Source organism: Balaenoptera ricei, chromosome X, assembly GCF_028023285.1.
Source record: "Balaenoptera ricei isolate mBalRic1 chromosome X, mBalRic1.hap2, whole genome shotgun sequence".
Taxonomy (NCBI): domain Eukaryota; kingdom Metazoa; phylum Chordata; class Mammalia; order Artiodactyla; family Balaenopteridae; genus Balaenoptera; species Balaenoptera ricei.
In genome coordinates this window covers 95784559-95799182 of record NC_082660.1, presented here as the reverse complement: position 1 = coordinate 95799182, position 14624 = coordinate 95784559, and the positions used below count along the sequence as shown (strand labels likewise).

Genomic DNA, 14624 nt, shown 5'->3' with positions numbered 1-14624 from the left:
TTATATATACAAACTTTGTATAACCTTGTTTAAAAATATTTTTATCACTGTGACAAATGTGAGCTAAACAGAAAAACTATTGAGCAAATGCAATGTATATGACTGAAATTATAGATTCCTTTAAACTGGTGTGATATTTGTGTAATCTAGCAAAAGTGTCATAGGAAAATGACACAGCTCTGGGATTACTTCAGTCAACAAGTATTCAACTGGACAGAGTCAGGAGACTGAAGTTATAGCCCCAGTTCTGCCATTAATTAACTATATGACTTTGTGTAAGTTATTTACTCTCTCTGGGACTCAGTTTTCACATATATAAAATAAAGGTGCTGTGTTAAGTGATTTCCTAGCTCTAAAATTCTTTAGAAAAAATCAGATTCTGACATTCTAAAATCCAGATATTTCCAATGCATTGATATGACAATTGTTAGCAGCCTACTTTCTTAAAATTAGCATTAAAATCAATGTCACAATATGCACAGTATTACTGTAGGAAAATAGTTCAGGGAACATACTCCCAATGAAAATACAAAAATTTTTTTAAATGATAATTTTGAGGATTCAAGAAAACTAAAAATAGATTGTTATAGTGAACTTTGATAACAAGCATATCATTGCTGTTATAATTCATTGAAAAATTTATGGGAAAAAGCCAACAAAGAAGTTCCTAAGGTTTGGCTTGAAGCGTTTATCAATTTAGCATATTTCTTTAAAGGAGATCTTTGAGGAATTTATATGAGACATTATTAATTCTGGAGAAACAGTCTCTGGTCATCTGTCAAAAGAATCAAATATGTTAGCTGATTCCTATCAGTAAACCATTCTTTGTTATAGTTGAGGCTGCATTTTAGCTAAAAACAAACAAACAAACAAACAAACCTGATACCATATATCAGAGAATTACTGTATTATCTGAACAAGTTTATTTCCAAATCTTTGAGCACGGTCTTTAATTTCTGTAATCCTTTTTCTAGCCCTCAATAATGTAAGTACCTTACTCATATTTGAACCCAGGTATTTACATACTTAAAAAAGACACCAAGGAAACGAATGGGACAATAAAATGCCGGTGGAATTCTTGGAGGCCTTATTTTATCTATATTCATGTTGTTTGGAAAATTTTTCCTGCTCACAAATGACCAAAACATCTTAATTCTCCTCATGCTCACATTTAATAATAAAAGGTTTTAAAAACTTTTTTTTCTGTTCTTAAAGGCAGCTCATTTTGGTATTCATCTAAGACTATTTTTTTCATTAGTTTTATGCAATATTTTTTTGTTCCCATCTCCACACTAATCTCTTTCAAGACTAAATGATTGTCAAACTCGGCAAAAAGAGGAAGGGAACTATGCTAATTACTAGGGTAATATTACTCAATTTCTTGTATCAGATTTTCCACTGAATTATAGTCAGAGAAAGCTTATTCTGGGCTCCCAAAGAAGGAAGTATTGAGAAGTCAACTTTTTTCGGTCACTGTGAAATTAAAGTCCTCACCAAGGGGGTCTCTATGATTACTTGGTCCTCTCCTCTGCCCTGCTACTCGGAGATAAGAAAACCAGAAGAGCAAAGATTTGTATATTTATGACTGCTATATCAATTTAGAGAATATTTGGTGGTTCATCATGTTCCAGTGTTCCATTTGGTTAAAAGAATGGTCAGTTAACAAGAAACCTTAATTTGTGAAAGTTTTTTTCAAAAGATATTACTAAAAGTCTAAGTTTTAAAACATTTTTGAACCATAAAATGTTGGGCAAATACTCTATACTTCGTTATATTTTTCTATGTATCTAAATTAACTCTTGCAATTTAAAAGTCCTAGTCTGCCCCCTGAAATCCTGAATTTGGGGAGTTGTTTCTGTCTTCGGAATTCAAGAAGAGGGGGGAAAATGGGAACTTTGATGGGTAATTTTATTAAAGGCAGGGGGTTGGGGGTAACAGGAAGAAAAAGAACCACTAGAAGGCAGTGTTTGCTGGCCATGGAAGAGATGCAAAAGCAAAGGCTGATCTACAGGACCAAATACAGCAGAAATTAAGAACAAAGTGGAAATGATAAATGGTCATCATAGGTAGCAATACATTTCAGATTTAGGGCAGTAAAAGAGAATCATAGAACACATTCCAGTAGTTAGACAGCTAAAGGAAGAAAAGAGGTTGCACAGTACCTAGAAGAAATAGCAGAGGCTACTGTTCTTTTGTTTTAAATATTAGAAAATGTGATTTTATGAAAATAGTTTATGGAGAGAGAACCTGAAAATGGCAGATAAAACAAAATAAGTGTCAGAGTAAGTTTCAGAGATATTTGGAGGAATGGGCTTCACAATTCAAGTAGAAAATTTAAAAAGGACAATCTCTTCCTTTAGACTAGTGTTTCTCAAACTGTGGACTGCATAGACTCTCCTTACATGAAACTCATCTGGAGAATCTTGTTTAAAATACAGATTCCTTGTCCCAACCATGGAATTATGAAACCAGAATTTCTGTGGATGGGTCTCAAGATCCAAGATCATTCTTGGGCACTGTTCTGGTGCATTAACATAAAACCCACTGCTCTAGATATTGAGGGGAAAAAGACTGAGAAGACTGATTGAAGTACAATGTCATTTTGAGGTGATGCTCTAGAATACCTTATGGAGGATATGCTGAATATTTCAATCCTTGTGGACTAGAAGGTAAAACTGATTCAAAATAGGGGGCTAAGGGACTTGAGAAAGTGAAAGTTTCTCATGACTGAGTGTGGAAAGCAGGCTTGGTCTGGGTGGTGGAAGACTGGGAGAGCTGGCAGTTATATTTAAATATAAACCTAATGTAATTCAAATATAGTTTTTTGGATCATGTACTATTTCAGATCACCTCTGCCACTACTGTCCTCCAGGCCTGTCTAATCCTGACCCCAATATAGATTAGGACTACACACGGCAGTGTCAAATACCAAGGCCAGAGTTGTGAGGAATGTCATTACCATACTGGGCACAGAAGGCAAAGGGGACTATCATAGTGAAAGACATGCCAGATTTGGAGATGAAGAAATAGTTTCCAGTCCCAAGGACTGAGTGACATATGCATAGTAGGGAAAAAAACTTACATATATATATATATCTCCCCAGGTATTGCTGCTGGCAGACAATGTGCAACACACACAGATTTTATATATATATATATATATATATATATATATATACACATATATATATATATACATATATATATGTATATATATATATATGGTTTTGCTGTTCTCTTTTTCAAAAAGGAAGCACAAACCATGAATCTCTGTACTTTCTTTTCTGTTTTGTCACCTATAGGAAATGTTTATTAAATAGTAAGTCAGGAAAAATGGAAAAATGACATTAACCCATTAATTAACAAAGAAAATGTAGCTTACCCACCTGTCAGTCTCTGGTTATTATGTTTACTCTTTTATTTTATGTCTTTAACTTTAGGGAGTTATGCAAAAAAGAAAGTACAATTCTCTCTCCCCTCTCCCTGCTTCCCCAGCTTTCACTATTGCTTAATATTTTAGGTCTTAAAAGATATCTATCTAATAACAAAAATGCCAAATAACCTTCTACTACTTTCTTTAAATCGCAATTTGCACAGCCAGCTTGGCCTCTCTCAAAGGTCCTTGTCTTGTGGTCATTTAGCTGGCCAGCCCTAGAACGGACATAATATATCAATCTTAAACTATACTCGTATTTAATCATTCTATACTCTTCAAGATTCTTGTTTTGCTCAATGTGAAACTCCAAAGTCTGAATCCCCCCTCATTATCTGGCTGTTGCCAAGTTGGTATACTTGGTGTTGACAGATGCCAACTTTCTGACCTCATATGTATCCTATTGAGGATAATTATCACAAGGGATCTCACCATATGCAGGTTTCTTTGCTTGCTTTATCATCTCTACTTTGCATCAAAATGCAAACTTCCAAACAGATAACTTAGATATCTCTTGACCTTTTCATTTACTCTTATTTCTTCAGCAACTTAGGAAATAAGTCTAATGCAAAGAAATCCAAAATCACTAATCTATACCTCAGTGACCAAAACAACAGTGAATGTTTTGAATCTCTAAAAATTTGATGTAAAAAAAAAAAATTCTAAAGGGGGGGTGCTCTTCTTCCACTTGATTTCTTAGGGTTTAGACCCTGATGGATGTTCAGGAAGAGGGGAAACTTATGCATAATTTGCTCACATGGTGAAGCTCTCCATGATGTAAAATATCTCCTATGTAATAGAAATTTAGAAATTGTTAGACGTTGAGGACTTTACGAGACTTTCATGAAGTCTGTAAAATGAGGCCAAACATCATTGCCCTGAAATTTTGTCTTCTTCCTATCCCTATATTAAAAACTAACCTCATCTTTCTCCCCTCCACACCCCCACCAACCCCCAGAAAACTATTTCAGTGAACTGCAATGTAAAGATTGTAGCCTTTCCCCTTATCTTCTTGGCTCTCACCAAGTTCTCATGTCCAGGGCCATGACCGGGTCAGTTAGTCTGGGCCATTTCCCCCCATTTTTTTTTTTTTTTGCAGCAATCAAACCTTTTCTCCTTGCTTTTGGAATTCCTTGTTCTATCATTTCTAGGAGGTCTTTCCCATTCCTCCCTTCAGTCAATTTAAAAAAGAGTTTATTTCAGTTTGCCTATGTGTGGTTTCCATACTTGCCCTAGTTTTTTTTTTTTTTTTCTCTTTCCCCCACCGTACACAGAGAATGTTGGAGGAGGGTAACATTTCATTCACTGGTTTTACACTTGGGAGCAAATCTAGTCAGAATATGAAAGTGCTGTTCAGAAAGGAAACCACCAATTGAGGCCTCCATATTCCAGAAATCTCATGTATACACTGAGTGGAAAAATATTTAACTTTTAAAAATTCTGTGACTTTATTTTATGAAGCTGCATCAATAACCACAGTGCTGATTATCTGTAATTCAACACGTTTACATTGAGGCTCCTTTGAAAAAAAGGCTGAGAACAATTTGCTAAAATGTTACCCATGTGCATCACCTCCTCCTACACATTGTTTTAGTGTAAAATTATATAGGTGAGGCTTGGGGAATGCCCCATTTTTGAGGGGGACAGGTGTCTGCCATCATCAGGAAGACAATATTTAAATGTAAATATGTATAAAATTAAGGCACTGCTACTTTGAATAGTTCCATAACCTCAAGGTTAATATTTAGCTTTTCCCAAAGCAAGCAGGCCACTGCCCTGTACTACAGTTGCCTGGTGATCATTCCAGCACGGTGCATGCTTATTCCCTTTAGAGAGTCCAGGGGCCCTTTGCATTCAAGAGAGGGTGCGAGTGAAATGCCAATCTAAAAAGGGAACTTGAAAAACGGATTTGGGTGGGATCCAATATCTGCCAGAAACCAGATGCCAATGAAATAAACGGTGCTGCTAAAATAATAAGTCTACTAATAACGACGGCGATAATAACTCACCAATCAATTACAACTCTGGAGGAAAGCTGGGCATTTGGGAAAAGGAGAATCCGCAAACGAAAACCACGAGAAAAAGCTAAATCTGGTTAGCAAGTGAGCGCAATACATTTTTTAAAAAAAAATTGGGGTGTGCAGAATTCACTTCTTCCCCAAGCGGCGTCGAGTTCTTTAGCTCCGGCAATACTAAATCGGGACCAGTGCCCTGGCAGAGTAAGAAGGTGTTAGAAAGTGCTATTAGAAAGTGAGACTTCAACGCTTTAATTTTCTGGCTGTCACCTAGAAGGAAAGGTCACGCTGAGAGTGGGCATCTCTTCTGGCAAAAGAAGAAGCAAACGACGGGGCGGCGGGGTGACAGAGAGGCGTGCTTTCAGGAAGCCACGCGTCGTCGCGCTCTTTGGCCTCTCCTTGGGCCCCGCTAGGACAAGTACCCGAGCGCCGCCAGACCAAACGGGCCACATTTAGAAAAGATCCCGCTGTTTGTAGCCCGCACCAACCTACTGCCACCTCTTCCCACCATCCCTCTTCCCCCGGCCCTTTGCCTTTCCGTGAGTTTGGAGCAACCCGGGTGCCCAGGGGGCGCCTTTCCCGCAAGCCCACTCCCGGGGTCCCCTCCTGCAGTCGCGGTCTCATCGAAGTCCTGGCCTAGCCAGGCTTTCGGACGTCTGTCCCCTCCATCGATGCTCAGAACTCGCAGAAGAGAGCACTTCGGGGGTGACGGGCGTCCTCTACTCACCGGCAAGTGGCCCAGATCCGTGACCTCCTTGTCCCTCCAACCCCCAGGTCCCGCCATGGCTTCGAGCGGAACCGGAGCGGGCGACTGAGTTAGGCACGCTCGGGGAGTCTGAGGTGAAAGCGGACAGAAGTCGAAGGAGGAGAAGGGAAGGGGAAGGGCCGGGGAAAGCAACGGGGACCAGGGTTTGCGGCGTGGGAGAAAGAGGAGGGGAAAGTGGAGGGAAAAGAGCGAGGAGTGGAGGGAAGCCGGAGTCTGAGAGGCGGGAAAACGAGTCTGGCTAAGGCGAGAGAAGAGTCTGAGCGTCCGTCCCGGAGACCAAGGAGTGAGAAGGGTGCTCCGAGGGCGAGAGCACAGCGTCTGTCCCGGCAGGGTGCGCCTCTTTCAGGGTGGGGAGGGGGGCGGTGCAAGGAGGGGGCCCGGGAGCAGCTCGAAGGGGATTGGTGTAGCGTCACGTCGCCAGGTGGGCAGCCCCGCGGCGGGGAGGCGGGCGAGGGGGCCACTGGCCGAGAGAGGTGCTGAAGGACTATAACGGTTTGCGAGCCGGCCCCCGGCGCCCGCCCCCTCCCACGTCCACCGCTGAGCCCGCCGCCCCCGCCCCCGCTGGCGAGTGTTCCACAGGAAACTTTTTCGAGGCAGCTGCCAGCCCCGGAAAACCGGTCCCGCTCCGCGCCGCTCCCAGTCTGGGCCCCACAGCTCTGCCGCAGTCCAAACAGCCCGCGCCCTCACCTCTCCACGAAACACTTGTGACTTTTCTAGTTGTCTGTTTTCTCTTTCTGCTCCTCTAATTTTATTGCTCCATTTATTGCAAAGACCCATCAAGATAGATAAGGAAATGACTTACCACTGGGTTAGGGATCAGACCTAGGCGAGCCCCTGTGCGGGCGGGGCGGGGAGAAAACACCAAGTGCGCCGCAGGGCTACCACAGCTTGGTCTTCGAAGCCACTAGCCTAGGGCAGCGCAGCGTGGACAGGGCCGCTGCGAAGTCCCCTCGAGGGGGTCTACATCTCTTCTAGCCCCGGGCTGGTTGGTACTAGGCCCGGGCTGCCCAGTCGGAACCGCACCTGTTCACAGGTGCTGGGAGTTAAGAGAGACTGAGTCTCAGAAGCCCTGGTTACCCCGGGTCCTAAGTTTGCAGTGCGCCGCATTCGCAAAGCTCAGAGACAGTTCCTGCGTCCTTCCCAGTCTCCAGCTCTTGGGCCGGGTTTCATTCATTCGCTCCTTTGTTGCAGAACATTTCCGGGTGCCCAGGCTGTTCGCCTCCGTTTCCCCACAAAGCGCAGGAGGTCCGATACACGGTTTAAAAGAATCTGACAGAGGCGATTTAACCTTGAGAGGTAAGGCACCTCTCGAAGAGTTTATGGGAAAGGGAGTCGGTGTGTACAACTAACCGCATTCTAAGCTCTTGCACTGCAAAGAACACTTTAGAAAACGTCCCAAGGCTGCTTACTTTCCCTTGAGCTCATCGACTGCATTCGCGCACCCGCACTCCGGAGTCAGAACGCGATGTGGGGGGTTTGTTTCCGGTTTCTTTCTTTTTTAAGTAAAACATTTCTACCTCCACTAGGAAGATTTACAGGAATAATTCTTCCCACAGACCTGGAGCTCACCATTTCTGACCCAGGCTTCTAACTTTGTTATTATTTTCTTTATATGTTGGTGGATTTGTTTTATTTCGTGTCTGTTTCAACTTCCGAGTTTGACCCCTTTACATTCCTTAACCTCCGAGCCTCAGTGAGTTCTGTAATCGCCACAGTCTGAGGAACCCGGTCTCGCTAAATAAAGAAAATTCTCTGTGAACGGGTGCGGGAAAACCAACTACCGCCTCCCCCCAAAAAGAAACTCGGATGTTCTGGATCGAATTTTCTTGTTAATTCAAATATGATGTAAACCAAGCAAATTTTATTTTCCAAGAATTCAAATCTTGACAACTCCACCGCACAAAATCTTGCCTTTTTAAAACACAGTTTAAGCATTCCTGAATGATCAGAAAAACTCTTCTAGATCTTGTTAAATATTAATCTGAAAATAACATTTCATAACTACAGCTGGGCAGGTGAGCTAATTAATAGAAAGTTACACTTTTTAATACATATCTAGTTTTTAGAAATCAAGAGAGTCAAGAAATACAACATTTAAAGGAAATCTGAAGAGAATCTTTGCTAAAGGGAACAAGTGTGGAGACTTTTTTTTTTTTTTAACAATGCAGTTTGCTGATGGTAGGGTGTGGGGAAATGCCCCGTGGCCCCCGATGGCAGAGAGTGTTTTAGCCTGTCTAAGGGGACAAGTCCAGACCAGGCAAAAGAATCCAGGCTAGATCGTTGGGCTCTCTAGTTGCAAGGCTCCGTGGGAGGCTAGCAGCTTCTTGACTCCATGGGGATTAGCCGCATCGCCGGGTGGAACCCCCCTGGTAGGGGGAGGGGAAGCTAGGTGTTTGATCAGAACTTGACAGAGAACCTACACATTTTTAAAGTTATTATTATTTTCAAGGAAAAAGGAGTCATGGAAGAGCGTGGAAACTTTGCCTTGTAAGCTGCCATTATAGGGATTTTTGTGGCCAGCTTGGGGAAGGTCAGCCCGGCTAGCCGACCAGAAGGCAAATAGATGGCCCCCAAGCATGAGGCTGAGACAAACCCTGAAGTAGGGCACTTGTTTTCCAACTTCAGGACTTCTTTTCCCCTCACCCCACAACCATCACTTCCCCTTCTCCCTTCCAAAGTGTTCTTTTTTCTCTCTTTATTTCCTGACCTCAAACTGCGTGAAAATAACCCTAGTCAATCCAGAGTCTAGGAACTTGTCAGATTGTGTTTTACCCAGAAATAATTTCTTTGCCAACACTTTACGTCCCATATTTATTCCATCCCTTTCTCCTCCAATCCATTCTGTTATCTTAAGGCCCTGTGCACTTTGTAACTTTTGATTGTTGTTATTTTTTTAATAGCTAAAATTTATTGAGTACTTGCTATATGCTCTGGACGAAGTGTTTTGAATATAATTATCTCATTTAATTTTGTCAAAAATTCTTCCAGCTTTTAAATTATCTCTGTTTTATAGGCAAGGAAGTTGAGGCACAGAGAGATGAAGTAACTTTCCTAAAGCCTCACAGCTAGTAATTGGAGGAGCCTGGCTTCCAATTCAGGCAGTCTGACTCCAGAACCCACTTGTCAATGACTGTTGAAGGGCCGGTGCATATTTTGAGACTGTGTGAAGAGGAGCCAAATTCAAAAAAGCTTCAGGGTAAGTGAGATCAGATGACATTAGCTAGGCCCCTGAATATCCAGTTCCCCTTTCCCCGCTTTCAGCCTGCAAGCCCTCCTAAGAGAAATAACAAGGGCTTTATAAGAAGTAATGGAACCCAGCTCTAGCCCAAGAGTAGCCTGTGACCTGCCTGCGCAGAGATTACCAAGTGGATCACCTCACAGGGAAAAATCATGGATTTCAAGCTTAAGAAACTTCCAGAGGAAAAACCCAGCAATTTTCAATGCTTAGAAAATATTAAAATCCATTCCTATTGCTTCTAGAGAGTTTTTTGGCTGAAAATAAACCTTATTCAGTGGAGACTTGAAGGAGGCTGTGTTTGTGAGCAATCGTGCTTAGCAGACCTGAGACGCTAAATGGCAAGGTTACAGCCAGTTAGCTCAGTTGGTAAGAGTACTGCAGACATGGTGCCAAGGGTATGGTTTTGATCCTCCAGAGGGCCAGTGTGCATCTCTCTACTCTTTGGCCCTTGATAGCACCTCACCTCTGGCCAGCCAGCGATGCTTTCATCTTTGTATACAAAGAATTGCATATTTGTTTTTTCATTAAATTGCTAATTGTCATAATCTGGAGAAATTATACTGTAAGAGCATGTGTGTGTTATGAAAAATACAGATTCAAAAGATTCTAGGCTGCTTTTTCTTCTTTTTTCATTTATACATTTATAACTGGCAATATATATCTTAATCGACACTAAAAATGAATCTCATAAAATGCTTTATTACACATCTGTTAAGCATTTAAACACACAAAATGGTCTGCCATTTATTGTTTTTCCTCCATTCTGACACCTTGGGTATGAAAATGAGTGTCTTGTAAACTTCTGTTAGGACAAGTTTGCCGCCTACATTACTGATCCTGAGTGGGAATAGCAGAATTAGGTTACAGAGCAATCTTCTTGACAAGATACTTTGCACATTTGTGATTGTAAATACTCAAGGTCCAATATCTCCCAGTATACATGTGAGTGGCTGGGGCAGCCTATCTTTAAGAGCCTCAGGATTCCTCTTTGAGGGAGGAACCTCCTTTGGGAACCATTGGGCTAAAGGACCTTCTTATGGTTTTCATTCTTCTTTTTGGAGACAACTTTGAAACTGTAGGATTTCTGCCGCAGTCCCCAACACTCTTGCCACTGATTCTTTGGATTTCTCCTATGTGTCAATCTTCTGGGGACAAAGCAAAAAAAAAACCACCTGATGTTTCTCAGGCTAAAGGTCATGAAATGTGCCTTCTGACCATAGTTTGCAAAGCTTCTGTCACTTGTCATGGAATGCTCTTAAGCTCGGCATGATTTGAGCTATGCTTGTTTCTAAAATGGGGCCCTGGAAATCTGATCCTGGCTGAACATGGGTCTTGTCGCTATTGAAAACTGGAATGCTACTCTAAAAAAAGACAATTGTTTTATAAAGAGACCTAAAACAGGGAGATTAAAACCAAAAGTCAGATGAATTTCTGAAGATAGCCATGGGGCTTCCTTTTTTCTCACTCTTTTCCCTCTTTGAAGGCCATACCATCCTAGTCCTGGAATTCCCAACCCAGGAACTTCAGGCTAGCCAGCCTCCCTCCCTTAGCACAAACACATATAGGAACCCATCTACCAGGATGGTAATGAAGCTTATGCTTCAAGATAACTCACTTGCACTTCTAAGGACCTGGGAGTGGTACTAGTAATTCTGCATTGGCAATTTTATATTCTGTTTTGAAGTGGGCTCCCAAAATTATAAAAGCTTCAAATCCAACAGAACTGGGATTTGGCCCTGAATGCATAATGTATAAAGAACATAGTAAAGTTGAAGTATGTGTGTGTGTGTGTTTAATCTCCATAATATTACTGAGACTTAAAAAAGTGAGTTGCAACTAGCAATCCACAACTAGAGTGTGTGTATTTTGAAAAGAGAGAAAAATAAAAGAAGGAAAACAGAAATAGCATGGAAGTTTAAGAAATTAAACATTTACGTAGAAAGGAATACATTACATAAGTAGGATGGATATCCTTTTGATTGAGGATTAAAAGGAAAGAGAAAATGGAAGTGGTATTGTTATGAGAGTGTGCTATAGACTGATGAAAGGAAATATATGGGCAATGCTTTCCTAAATCTAGGTCACAGCGCTGCCACTGGGGGAGGAAGTAATAATGATAGAGAGCATATTTTTAATGTCTTATATTATTGTATTAGAAAATATCAACTCATTGTAATGTCAAACAACTCAAAGTTGAATGCAGAAAAAGGTAACAGTCTCTACCTTCTCCATCCAATCACATACTACCACCACAACCCCCTCCCCCAAGTTGTTAACAATTTGGTGTACACCATTCTCTATGACAATAAACTTTAGGAAAACACACACACATGGCATTCTCTCCTTATTCTTTTGTTCCCTTATTTTTAAATTTATATCTCAAGAAGTAGGATTCTTGTTCATGGTTCTGTCTTGTAGAGAGCAACACATACACGCACAAATACACACAGAATCAAGAATGTCCTGAGAGAACATTACTTCAACAAAAAAATATTGTGATACACTACACAATAGTGTTGGAGAAGAGAGAAAATTGATAGAGAGTACTCAGCTGTTGTGCTGAGGGGCAAATCTCTAAGCTCATAAAAATGACAGACTTAAAATTAAAAAAAAAAAACCTGCATGTGTGATTGTGGTGATCTTCGGAATATAATAGAAGTGCTGCAAATTTGAAAACAGGCAAAATTCCAATTTTCAAAACAGAACAAAAAGATAGATTCCAGGGACTATAGACCAGTAACCTTGATGTTGGTTCTAAGGGAATTCTCACAGAATATTATATAGATGGCTCCTAAGAGGTACTTCCCAGGAGCAAGCAGGGATACATTAATAAGGTACCATGACAAACCAGCTCATATTTTATTTTGAATGATGTGACATCAACCTTCAAGGTACCCCCCAGTGAACCAGGCATCTTGTCATTCATGACATGACCTTGTGTGGTATCCTCCCACAATTAATGAGGGCTGACCTGTGTGGCCAATAGAATATGGATGAAGTGCTAATGTATGACTTATAAAGCTAGGTCATAAAAGACATTGAAGCTTCTACCTAGGTGTCTCAGATTGCTTGATCTGGTGAAAGCCATTTGCCAGGGTTTGAGGACATTGAAGCAGCCCTGTGGTGAGACCTACATGGAGAAGAACTGAGGCCTGTGGACAACATCCAATACCATCTTGCCAATTATGTAATGAGTTACATTGGATGTGAATTTCCCAGCCCCATTCAAGCCTTAAGATGATAGCACTCACAGGTAACATCTGACTGCAACTTCATGACAGACCCTGAACTAAGCCACTCCTAAATTCCTAACCCATAGAAAACATGAGAAATAAGAAAAGATGATATTTTTACACCACTAATTTTGGGATGAATTGTTACAAAGCAATAAATAACTAGTCAAATGAGTTGCTCACCAAGTAGACCAGGATGCTACTATAGTCAATGTATTTTTATTTCAGTAAAGAATCTTATAATATCCTCTTAGTCTAGATAGGCAAATGTGGGATGGAAAAAGCACAGAAGGGCATGATTAGATGAACAAAACAGTTGACTCACGAATCAATAGCAAATTGAAGAGAATTTGTGATACTGATATAAGGGTATGCTGAGCATAATGAAATATATATTCTGGAGTAGCACTGTTCAGTAGAACTTCTGTGGTGGTAAAAATGTTCAATATCTGCACTGTTAATTAAGTATGATAGCCTCTAGAAACATGTGGCTGATTACTTGAAATGTGACTATTACAACTTAGGAACTGAATTTTAAATTTTATTTAATTTTAATTGAGGTAACTTTAAATTTATTTATACAGTGCATAATTTATACAGTGTATAATTTAAAATTATACAATGGCTAGAGGCCACTATACTGGACAGTGCAGCTCTCTATGATTTAAGAAATACGGTTTGTTAAAATTAGTGGAAAAATAAATAGAATCCTAAGGAGAGAAACTCTAAAAGGAATGTGATACAGATTTTCTGTCCTTGTCTTGGTTTTCAACTTACTTATCAGTGTTTTAGGTGACAACATGAAAGACATGCATATAACTTTTGTTGATGAACCCAAACTGTGAAGAATTATTAATATATAGGTTGACCACTCCAAGGCCGAGCAAGAAGGAAGTAGAGCTAAGGAAGTGATTGGGCTGAGACATAAGGTAGTCTTTAGGGTTAATTCAAAGGAAAGGGTCCCAAGGTCAGAATAGGGTAGAGAAGACAAGCAATAAATTGGCCATAGGTTTGGGAGGCAGTGAAGCAGACAAGCTGAGAAGATAAAACTAGAGATGAGACTGGAGCTGCCAGGAAGCTAGAATGATGAATGAGCAGGGGGTTAGGAAAGGGAGGCAGGGGGCAAACTGAAGTGGAGCAAAGAATAGGCACAAATGAAGGCCCGTTCTGCTGGCTTTTGGCTGTCTTGTTCCTCTGGTTGTTTTTGCTTATGGCATTTTGCATTCCCTCTGGGCATGGACTAGAGCATTAAAGTAGCAGGGGTATCCTGTAGAGAATCGGACTGTGCAAGAACCTAGAAATATTGGCCCAGACCAACCAGGTGACATTTTACAGATATAAGTGTGAATTTTTGCATCTTGGTTTGAAAAACAAATAATCAATTCCATAAGAACAAGAAGGGGAGAAACAACTTTAAAAGGTAACATTAATCTAGTATTGCAGTGATACCAGAAAGACCAGTAAGATAACCAAATCAAGGACAATTTTCTTAATTGTACCCCGGTAAAGACACCAGAAGAGGGCTGATTATTTCAGAATATTATATTTAAACAAATTAAATAGTCTCCAAACTAGGGAAAGTGAATAATGGTGAATAATTTAGAAATTATGACATTTGGAAATGTTGAGGGACTGGTGATGTACAGCCTTTTGAGGAGAAGGCTTAGGGAGATGGAGTAGCTATCTTCACATATTTTTAATGGGAAGTCATAATAAAGAAGGATCAATGGATAGATGTTCCAAGAAGGTAAAACATATAGCAATATAAAGAACATTCTAATAGTTGTCACTATAAAGAATTAGCTGCTTTATGAAGGAAAGAACTCTCTCTAACTGGAAATATTTCAAGAGGAGACTACCCTGGATCATCTGCCCTGGATTTGTACAAAGAACTCATGGATTAGAAGGTAGATTGAACTAAAGCAACTCTAAATCCTTT

The 14624-nt window shown here is 40.7% G+C and overlaps 1 protein-coding gene across 5 annotated transcripts in view; it reads right to left on the bottom strand.

Moving 5' to 3' along the window:
* The window catches only part of NRK (Nik related kinase), a 141731-nt gene extending 135051 nt beyond the window's left edge, over positions 1-6680 (bottom strand). For all 5 annotated transcript variants that reach the window (XM_059909951.1, XM_059909946.1, XM_059909947.1 and 2 more), the window contains exon 1: positions 6176-6680. In XM_059909951.1, coding sequence (XP_059765934.1) covers positions 6176-6232 — 57 coding nt within the window. In that variant the 5' untranslated portion in view covers positions 6233-6680. The remainder of the gene's footprint in view (positions 1-6175) is intronic.
* Between the last annotated feature and the right edge of the window lie 7944 nt (positions 6681-14624).